The sequence below is a fragment of the Galeopterus variegatus genome, unplaced genomic scaffold, assembly GCF_000696425.1.
Source record: "Galeopterus variegatus unplaced genomic scaffold, G_variegatus-3.0.2 Scaffold1117, whole genome shotgun sequence".
Classification (NCBI taxonomy): Eukaryota; Metazoa; Chordata; class Mammalia; order Dermoptera; family Cynocephalidae; genus Galeopterus; species Galeopterus variegatus.
In genome coordinates, this window is record NW_007727228.1 from 314656 (window position 1) to 326352 (window position 11697).

Below are 11697 nucleotides of genomic sequence, written 5' to 3' on the forward strand. Positions count from 1 at the left end.
GGGGGGGGGGGGGGCAGGGAGTGAGTCCCTGTCCTTAAAATGTATGAGTCAACTCAAACATACCCCAAATGTTTTAGCCTTTACTCCTTTCAGGACACTATTGTGTATAATGGCAAAAAGTTTCAAGATTTTCACATATATTTTTCCATCTCATCCCAAGTCATGTCTTTGCCTAACAGTAGTAGAATGAAACTCATTTTATCTTTTATCCAACATTTTTAAAAACTAAATAGCTATAACAACATTGACATTTTAATATATTACAACTTATTCATCCAAATTAATGCTACTTTTTAAAGTAGTGCTCTTTGGAAATCATACTTGTTCTAATCACATTGCCACTGTTCAAAACATTTTCCAAGTTGCCAACATAAGTCATTTATCAACAAATGTTCTCATTTCATGATGGGATACTTCCCCTCAGGCCCAAAGCTTTTTCACCCTTTTTAAACCTTCTCTATTCATTTAGATAAATTTCACATTCTCCTATCCTCCACTGCTGTTATAATCAATACTCGGAAGACCTCTTAGAGTGAAGACTCTTAGGAGAACCAGAGATGTGAGGGAGGTGAGATGTAGGAAAAGAGAATTCTGTCTTCCAGGCTTCCTGCCTCAGTGTGAACCACACACAGAACTTTCCCCACAGTGCATAGGGGCAGCGGTGGCAGCTGCACAAAAGAAGCTAAAGCAAGTCTCCACTATTCACTAATCTGGAAGAAGCAGATACCCAGAACACATCTTCTCTCCTTCTTTCACATCCACTTACGTATCACAAGAATGAGGAAAAAGAAGAGAACCCAGTAATGGAGTCTGTGTCCTGGAACCCTCTATTTCCTATCCAAGATTCTTGAAGAATTTGTCTTCATGACTTTCATTTCAGACTACATCATTTCTGTTTGTGGGTAAGCAAAGATTATACACATCATTTCTGTAGTTCCCTAATAGAAATGATGCTTAAAAATTACTTTTCCGTCCTCAAAAACTGCCTTAACACTTTAGTCAAATTATAATTTTAATGGAAACTTCCTTGTAATATTAATTGGTCTTGCCACCTGAAACACAGCCAACACCATATCACACCCAACTCAACCTATTTTATTCTCCACAGCACTAGGTGGACTGCTAAACATATGGTAGGTACCCAAACTGTTTCTGTTGATCTAAAGTAAAAAACTCTAGCAAAAGGAGACTGAGGCTTCACTTTTTGAGAAAATTGCTCCTTTGTCCCCATTCTTAATCTGGAAAATCCTACTTATTCTTCTGCTGTTTATCTAAATGTTTAGTCTTTCCAGAGAATTCCCCTAACTTGACCTTTCACCGAATGTAATGCGTATTTTATTAAAAACCAATGTGACCTTTTAGTTTTTTTAATCACAATTTGGAATCACATATTTTTGTGATTTGATAATCTAACACTCCCTAATGGTCCCCAAAGGCAAGGATTGAGACACTTCTGTTCTGAGCTATATTCCCTAGTGTCTAGCACATAGGAAGTACTCAAGAAACATCTGTTAAATTAGTGACTTAATAAAGGTTCTATCCCATTTTGCTAAGGCAATCTACAGTAGCCTTAACCCCTAGTGATCAGAACAGTAAAAAGCAACTTTTCTTCACAATAAAGGGAGAAGACTCTGACACTGTCATTTGAATGGAGAGCATTAGAAAAAGAATAACAGCTCTGTACAGCAGAAGTGAAACTAAGGCTTATAGAAACTAATTAACAGTTAACACTGACATATAGTATTTACTATGTGCCAAATACTACTTCAAGCTTTTTACATATATAACTCACATAATCCTCATAACGACACTATGAAAACTGTATGATTACCATCCTTACTTCACACATGACGGAACTGACGTATAGAGACACTAAAAAACTTGCCCAAGATTGCACAGATATAAAGTGGTGAAGGCAGATTCCAAACCCATGCATTTTGTAGATTCCCAATACTGTGCTTGCTGTATTAGTTTTCCATGGTTGCCACAACAAATTGGTATAGAGACACTAAAAAACTTGCCCAAGATTGCACAGATATAAAGTGGTGAAGGCAGATTCCAAACCCATGCATTTTATTTTGTAGATTCCCAATACTGTGCTTGCTGTATTAGTTTTCCATGGTTGCCACAACAAATTACTACAAGCATAGTGGCTTAAAACAACAGATATTTATTCCCTCATAGCTCTGGAGGTCAGAAGTCTGAAATCAAGGTGTTGGCAGGGCCATGCTCCCTCCAAGGGCTCTAGGGGAGGATCCTCCCTTGCCTCTTCCAGCTTCTGGTGGCTCCTGGTGATCAATGGCTTGTAGCAGCGTAACTCTAATGTCTGCCTCCATCTTCACATGGCCTTTCCTAGTATCTCTGTGTCTTCCCTCTCTTTTTTTTTGTCTCTTATAAGGACCCTTGTCATCAGATTTAGTGCCTAAATCCAGGATGATCTCATCTCAAGATCCTTAATTGATTTACATCTTCAAAAACCCGTTTCCAAAAAGGTCACATTCACAGGTACTAGGGGTTAAGACACAAACATATCTTTTATTTCCAGTAGTTATTGAGATATAATTCACATACCATACAATTTGCCCATTTAAAGTGTATAATTTAATGGCTTTTAGTATATTCACAGATAAGTGCAACTATCACAACAGTCAATTTTAGAATCTTTTCAAAAAGAAACCCCATATCCATTAGCTATCACTCCTCTATCGTCCACCTTCCCCTCCTCCCCAGAACTATGTAACCACTAATCTACTTTCTATCTCTATATAGATCTCCTTATTCCAGACTTTCATATGAGTGGAATTGTATAGTGTGTGGTCTTCTCTGAATGCCTTCTTTCACTTAGCATGTTTTTAAGGTTCATCCATGTTGTAGCAAATGTCAGCACTTCATTACTTTTTACTGTTGAATATTCCATTGTATGAATATAACACGTTTTGTTTATTCATTTATCTGCTGATGGACATTTGGATTGTTTCCACTTTTTGGCTATTATGAATAATGCTGCTGTACTCAAGTTTCTATGTGGATACATGTTTTCATTTGTCTTCAGTACATACCTAGTAGTAGAATTGCTGGGTCACATCATAACTCCATGTTTAATTGTTTGAGGAACTGCCAGACTCTTTTTCCAAAGTGGCTGCACCATTTTCTATTCCCAGCAGCAGTGTCTGAGGGTTCCAGTTTCTCCACATCTTCATCAACACTTGTTGATATCTGACTTTTTATTCTAGCCATCATAGTGAGCATATCTCATGGTTTTAAATGCATTCCTCTGATGAGTAATGACTTTCAGCATCTTTTCATGTGTTTACTGTCATTTGTATATCTTCCTTGGCAAAATGTCTATTCAGATCCTTTGCCCATTTAATTGCCTTTTTATGTTTGAGTTGTAAGACTTCCTTCTATATTCTAAATGTAAGTCCCTTATCAGATAAATAATCTGTAAATATTTTATCCCATTCTATGGACTGTTTGCTTTCTAGATGGTGTTCTTCATAACACAAAAGTTTTTAATTTTGATAAAGTCAAATTTATCTATTTTCAATTTTGTTACTCATACTCTTGGTGGTGTCATATCTAAGAATCCTTTGCCAAATCCAAAGTCATGAAGATTTACCCCTATGTTTTCTTCTAAGGGTTCATAGACCATCTTTTTGGGGGCCACTATTCAACCCACTGTATACCCACTAAACAACCCATTATAATGGATAATTATTATTCAATTCCAACAAACTCCATGAGTACAGACCACACATTAAAGAGAGATGGGGAGGGGAGAGACAGATGATCAGTGGCTTGACAGTACTGATCCAGAAAGAACCTAGACATTTTCTTCTCCAGTAGTCTAGTTTATAAACAGATGACAAGTAGCCACATCTCAGAGTCATCAAGGAAGGCATACCCTCAAAAATGTCTCGCACATTCATTTCACTAATTAGTGACTATGTATGATATAATCCAAAGAGCAAAAGCTCCAAAGTCAAAGACCTGACCCACAGTAGGTGCCTAGTAAATATTAGCTTCTTTTTCTCTCCCCTTTAAAATGTAAGTATCTTCTTCACTGAAGAATAACCCTTATTAAGGTAGCCTTCCTTCACACCTACCTAAAATTAGCAACACTAAAGAAATAAGAGTATTGTCAGGGAATAGATACGAGGGGTGAACTTCAGGGTATGAGATAATTCTGGCAAAGCATCAGAAAGCTCTGGAAATCTGGGAAGAAAAAAAGAGATTCACAAAGCAGTGATGATCATTTCAATTGTTCCATAAGCAAGCTATAAGTGCTACTGGCATAGAGCAAAGAGTAATGGCATTGGTAACAATTTGAAAGGCAATAAGCCTTTGCTTTGCTGGTCCAAGGTAAACAGTCTCCACTCAATTCCTACTTCACTCTTTGGTTAAATTCTATATTTAATTGAAGATATTCCCTCTGTTAAGAGACTGAGCACCAGTATTACTCCTACAAACAAATATATAAACCACTGTGAAGTGCCAACATCAAACAGATATGTTATCCCAAAAAGTAATATCCAACTACTCAAAATAACTACCAATCGATTTATCCCACAGTGAATATCAACTTGAACTGCTTACCATTTCTGAAGACAGTAAAAGGCCACCTTTCCCAGATTCTCTACTAAAACAAAGAACTGATCAAATCTCTCCAACAAGACTACTAAGTTCCTAAGTAAATTAAGGTCAACTGTAAACCTGCTGGACTAGGAATAGTGTCAGTATTCAGATACTGTACAGGCATAAGCAACCACAACACTGCCCTGAAAAGTTGCAAAATCATACTCACATCCTCATATAAGTATGGCACACAAACCATGGAAGGGAAGGAAATACAGGATATCAAATCCTGCAAATGGCCTCTAAGTTATGTTCTTCACCTACACACTGCACTTCTCAATAACTACTATCCAAAGGTTGACTGATTGATTTTATTTTTTCTCTCACCTTTTTCTACATTGCTCAGGAATTTTTTAGTATTCTCCCAGTTCTGGGATCACATTCCACCCTTAGTTACCACTCTGTAACTTGTACAAGAAAAATTTCCCTCATATCTAAAAAATACAAAACTCCAAATTAAAACACTAATACATGGTCTCCTCTGATCTGAGTTACTAATAAAGTTTAACAGATCCTAACAATACAAGACTTAACCAGCAGATGCTATCATCCGACATGACAAACTCTCATCCCAAACGTCTTGAAACATGAATGACAGCCTAAGAACAAAACATTAGCGATTAGTCATAACTCAACCCCTTATTATGGCAAAGTGTTTTTAGGCTGTCTCCTGGTTTACGGCCAATGACTAATATTTATTCACAAAGTGCTGCCATACAATATTTACAAAGTATATTCACATATATTCTCTCATTGGAGCTCCACAATCTAATAACACAAGTTGTCATCATTCACATTTTACAGATGAGGAAACCAGCTGACGTGAAGTAACTTGTCCCCAGTAAGACAGCATGTCGAGTATTTGAGCTGGGACTCAAGCTAAGCTTTATATCTCTAAGCCTATTCTTGTTCCAAGACAATTGAGCTTTTCAGTAACACAGGAGGATATTTCTACGAAACTAACTGCTACTGCTTTAACAGCATAATCAGGGAAGTTACCCTCTCAGAAAACTGATACAGAGCCAAAGCAAGGCCCTCTGACCAAACCTGGGAATGCTCCAAGTCACCTGCCAAAGAAAGACCCCCTCTGAGTAACTGATGGGAGCTCTCCTTTGTTGCACATCTCGATGTTGAATAAATGTTAGTTACATACATATACATTACAAAGAAATAAAATTAACAATAAATTAGGTTTACAACTTTATTTCTCTCTAAGGAGCTGTCACTATTTGAGTGTATGTTCATTTTTTAAACATCAAAATCTAAAACAAACCTAAAGAAAAGGGCTTACCTGTTCACCTGCATCTTGAAACTCTTTGCATGCATCAGGGAACACATCATAAATAATGAGTGGATAGCCATGTTTCATGAGATTTTTTGCCATTGGATTCCCCATGTTGCCCAGTCCAATGAATCCAACTGGAGTCTTAGAAGCCATTGACCTAGAACATACTGATTTCAATACATTACTTTCAATAGGGACAAATAATATTGAATGAATATTTATAATAAAAAATGTTAAGTCAATTGTTATTTAGATGTTTTCTATAAAATAAACTTTTAAAAGGCTAGTTTTAAACTAATAACCTAATCACATTTAAAGATAGCAACGATGTGCAGGCAGACTAACATTTTAATTTGTTCTCCAGGAAACATTCATAAAATTTGAAGCAATCTCTCCTATTTTCTACCTTTATAACATGCCTTTACCATTTTTAACAATAAGCTCAATAACGTTTTTATAAAACACCTATTACATACTTTACCTATTATGTGAAATACTCTAGATTCTCACATATCTATACGATCTCTTTTAATAATGTGTATAAAAAACTGGAAGTATTCAATAAGACCTGTATCTTGGACCAGGTCCAAGAATGGAAAAGCTTTTCACCTTTCCAGTCCCACAATTATAGAAACCAACCCCTCCAATAGTATAAAAAAAAAACCACTTTAACAAAATGTTAAACCCAGGAGATTATATTTCAACTAAAAGTCACCAGTTTATAAATGTGGTCCTAGAGGAGGAGAGAAGGATGCTTCCATAGGCTTTAAATGACAAGGGTAACAGTATCAGGACCTTGGTCTAACACCTCTGCACATTCAGAAAAGAGGAATTTCCGTTTATTAAAAAGAAAAAAATTGTCCCTAAAAACCATATACAGGTTTTATTTTTTCTTTCTCATGAAAGGCTTTTTGAACTCACATTGGGGGCACATAATTCAATACTTTACAGAGTAAAGTCAATGCTTTACAGAGTGAGGGGGCTTTGCATTACCATGGAAATGACATTAGATGTAATTTCTCAGTCTCTAGATTTAGAACTCCACTCAACACTCACTGCATGAATTACTATGACAGAGCTCAGAGATGAACACAAGCAAGATACAATCCCTGCCTTCAAAAAGTTCACAATCTAGTGAGGGAAGAAAGAGAAATAATTCCACTTGCCCTTTCACTTCCTGGCTTTATTTTTCCTTTTTCTTTCAAGGACTCCAGTTTTTAAACTGTTTAGTGCAACAACTAGTCATAGTCACCCCTTTAAGTTTCAAGTCCTCTCAACTAATTGATCTCTGCTCTTCCCTGAACTTAATCTGAATGTAATGAGATTTCCTAAAAGCAAATTATTTGAAGCTCTAATGCTTAAGAAATAGAGGTCTTCTTGGGTTAGAAGCATATTTAATTCCTTTTAACTTGATGATTAACTCTAACACTTGCATTCAGTGTTAGGTGTCGTTCCTGTACATCATCTTACCAGTGCTAAGTTTAATACACTGGTTATAAAAAGAGTCCTTTGTCTGACTTTCTGACCCACAAAGGATTCAATGACAGAGAAATGACACCTAACTGAACTTTTATTTTGATATTAAACAGAATGAGAAGTGTATTTTGTAAGAGAACTCCAACGCTCATAAGCAAACAGTAGTAGCCTGAGAGAAAATGTAGCACTACAACTGTGCTAAGGCTGGAAAGGTAAAATTTAACAATCTAAAAACATTAGAAACTAGGAAAATTGTAATTTAAAGGCAATTAATTTAACAAGCAACTCACTCTAGGTTAAACAATAAGTATGGCACGGTAGAACCAAAATTCATTCACACATTCAACAAATAGATGCCACAGAAGACACAAAGGGAATACAGTCCTTGCCTTCAACAAGCTTAAAAATCCAAGAGGAAATAAACTATATATACAAACACTAATACAAAACAGTTAAGGATAAAGTATAAAAAAACAATGCTGATACAATAGGAGAATTCATGGTTTAGGAACCTGAAGACAGCATTGACCTGGGTATTTCTAGGATAGGTAGGATTTCAAATGGACAGAAAGGTATGAAGAAAGGGAACTCCATGTAGGAAAAGGAACTCAAGTACATGCAGGGAACCAGGAAAGCCAAGAAGAAATGAAAAATAATAATGGTTAATATTTATGGCAGTCTTACTACATACCAGACACTGTACTAAGCACCTTTTTAAATATCACTGTCATCATACACTGTCATTAAGCTCATCTTTCAGCTGAGAACCCTGATGCATAATGAGTTTAAGTCAAATGCCCAATCCTTTATTAAGTTGTAAAGCCAATATTCAAATCCAGCCAGTCTAGACTCTAAATTCCTCAGTTGTAACCACTGTGTGATACTGCCTTCCATTCTTCCTAGAAGATGCACAAAGAAAACAAAACAGTAGGAGATTAAGAATGAAAGAAATAATGTGACCATAAAGTGGAAGCATGCTAAACAATTTGTACTGTATTTTGTAGGCAAAAGGTAGTTATTGAAAAGTTGGGCAAGAGAAATGACGTGATCAGACTTGCGCTTCAGGAATAGAAACAAGGCAGCAATGTACAATGAATGAATTGAAAAAAGAGCCTGGAGGCAAGAGGACCAATATAAAAATGGCAGTAACACTCTAGATCTGTCTTAATTCAGGCTCCTATAACAAATATATCATAGACTGGGTGGCTTTAACAACAAACATTTATTTCTCACAGTTCTGGAAGCCAGGAAGTACAAAATCAAGGTGCCACCAGATCTGGTGTCTGGTAAGGCCCATTTTCTGGTTTGCAGTTGGCCATTTTCTCATTGTATCCTCACGTGGCAGAGAGCAGAAAGAGAGGACAAGCTCTCATGTCTCTTCATATAAGGACATTAATCCCATTCATGTGGGCTCTACCCTCATGACCTAATTTCCACCCCAAAGTCCCACCTCCAAATACCATCATATTGAAGATTAGAATATCAACATATGAATGGGGTGGGACATAAACATTCAGTCCATAACAAAGTCAAAGTTAATAAAGAATAGTAGCCATGAGAAAAGACAGGTATGAAAAATATTTCAAAGACATACAAGTAAAAAGGATGTAACAATAGACTGGATTATGGGCTACAATAAGGGAAACGTCAAAAATGACAGCAAGAGAATAGTAAGGTCAATAACCTAAGTGGAGAAATCAAGAAGAGTTGGCTCAGTTTTAAACAAGGTAACAATGAGCTTGTCAATGAGCTGAAAGATGTCCAATAGACTATTAGAAATATTATAACCAAGGCTTCAGAGACAAGAGAGAAAAGAGACATTTGGCAACCATCTTTTTCAAAGACAGAATTAAAATTGTGGGAGTTAACAAAATCACCAAATGAGAATAAATAGGCTGAATGACTCAAAGGTTGAACCTCTTCAAAGCCCAAGGGAACATGTATATTTAGAAATCAAAAAGAAAATAAAACCAACCCCGAACTGACTCAAATGTTAGAATTAGATGAAGACATTAAAAATTATAACTACAGTCTACATATTCCAAAAATATACTTTTAAAAATCCAAATTGGATTTCTTGGGATGAAATCTATAATGTGAGATGAAAATTACACTGGAATATTAACAGCAGAATAGACACTGCAGAAGAAAAGATTAATAACCTTGATGATACAGCAATAGAAACTATCCAAAATAAAACAGAAAAAGAAAAAAAGATTTAAATGAAAAGAGCATTAATGAGCTATGAGACAACTTCAACCAGCCCTATACATATGTAATTGGAGTCCCCAAATGAGAGGAGAGAAGTGGAAACAAAAAAAAATAAGTTAGAAACTAACTAATGGCCAAAAATTTTCCAAATTTGATGAAAACTATAAACCCCACACATGCAAGAAGCTCAATGAACCCCAACACAAGAATTATGAAAAGAAATATCCCAAGAAACGTCATAATCAAAATACTTTAAGGCAGCCAGAAGAAAAAAAGACAGCTTATTTACAGAGGAAAAAAGGTAAGGATAAAGCAGATTTCTCATCAGAAAAAAATGCAAGGAAGAAGACAATGAAGCAAAATCTTTAAAATACTGAAAGAAAAAACAACTGTCAAGGCAGAAATCTATATCCAGTAAAAACATACAAGTGTAAATATTTGTATATGTAAAGAGGCACGAGGAAATTTCAGGGGATGGACATGTTCACTATCTTGATTGTGGTGAGATGGCTTCACAGGTATACACAGATCAAAACTTATCAAACTGTATACTTTAAATATGTGCAGTTTATTGTATGTCATCTATATTACAAAAAAAGTTGTTTTTAAAAAGTCAACATCATGTTTATAGAAACAAACAAGAGGAAAAGATAGTTCTCAATTTAAAAATACTAAAGTGATATATCAACTTTAATGTATGACATTATAAAATATAATGTATGATGTTTGAAAGGACTGTTTTGAAAAAAACAGCTATAAAAGAAATTCTTAAAAGAATTATGGAATTTTGAATATAAACTGTATATTAGATGATACCATGGCATTATTGCTAATTGACTTAGGTGGGATAAAGGCAGTTTGGTTATGTTAGGAGAACGTTCTTATTCTTAGGAGATTCATGCCGAAATATTAGGGCTGAAGTGTCATAATGCCTGCAATTTACTTTCAAATTATGCAGGTGGGATATGTATATACATGAAAAGTAAATGTGGCAAAATGTTAACAATTGTTGACTCTAAGCAAAGAGTATATGGATGTTCACTATATTATTCTTTCAATATTTTCTGTTTGAAATTTTTTTTCACAATAAGACAGATATATGGAAAAAATACCACAAACAGATGACAAAACAAAAAACTAGAAAAAGTACTTCCATCACTTAATAGAAATAGGGCTACATTACTTTATATGCAAATAACTTTAAAATCTAAAAGAAAAATATGAATAATGCAATTTTTTTAGAGTAGGCAAAAATTTTAAAATGACAACAAAAAATATAAAAGTGACCCCCAAAAAACTTTGAAAATATACTCAACTTATAACTAGAGAAATGCAAAACAGAGCAATGCGATATAATTTTTCACCTATCAGATGGACAAATTGTTTTATTTCTTTGATAAAAACTACTATTGGCAAGAAAGGACTGATGAAAACACATAGTCTCATACACTGTAGAATTACATATCAAGTCAACCTTTTGGATGACAATTTGAAAAAACAATCTACATGTGAATTTTAACTTAAAATTTAAATTTAAAACATGCATACTTTTTGACCCAGCAATTCCACTTCTAAGCATTTACACTGTATATGAGGGGTCAGCAAACTTTGTTTGTCCTAAAGGGTCAGAGAGTAAATTATTTTCTGTTTTATAAGCCATAAGGCCTCTGCCACCCATCTAGTCTAGTTTGAAAGCAGCCAACGACAATATACATATGAATGGGTGTGGCTGTGTTCCAACACAATTTTATTTACAAAAACAGGTGCCCAGCTATGGGCCATAGTTTGCCAGTCCGTACCATACATTAAACTCTGAACCACACAAAGATATAGTTTATTATAGCACTGTTTGTAACACCAGAAAAACTACAAATAACTAAACATACATTAATATGGCACTTGATAATTCATAGTAAATCAATACAATGAAATATTATGCAGATGTTAAAAAGAATGTGATATGGGCCGGCCCGGTGGCGCACTGCTACAGTGCGCCGCTTGGGAGCGCGGTGGCGCTCCCGCCAAGGGTTCGGATCCCACATACAGACCGGTTCCTGCTCACTGGCTGAGCGAGGTGTGGGCGCAGCACC

At 35.5% G+C, this 11697-nt stretch overlaps 1 protein-coding gene across 1 annotated transcript in view; it reads right to left on the reverse strand.

Annotated features, from left to right (window-relative positions):
• HIBADH (3-hydroxyisobutyrate dehydrogenase) overlaps positions 1–11697 on the reverse strand; it is a 127077-nt gene that overhangs the window by 107731 nt on the left and 7649 nt on the right. Inside the window, exon 2 of the mRNA XM_008574908.1 lies at positions 5927–6087. Within this exon, the coding sequence (XP_008573130.1) occupies positions 5927–6087 (161 nt within the window). The remainder of the gene's footprint in view (positions 1–5926; positions 6088–11697) is intronic.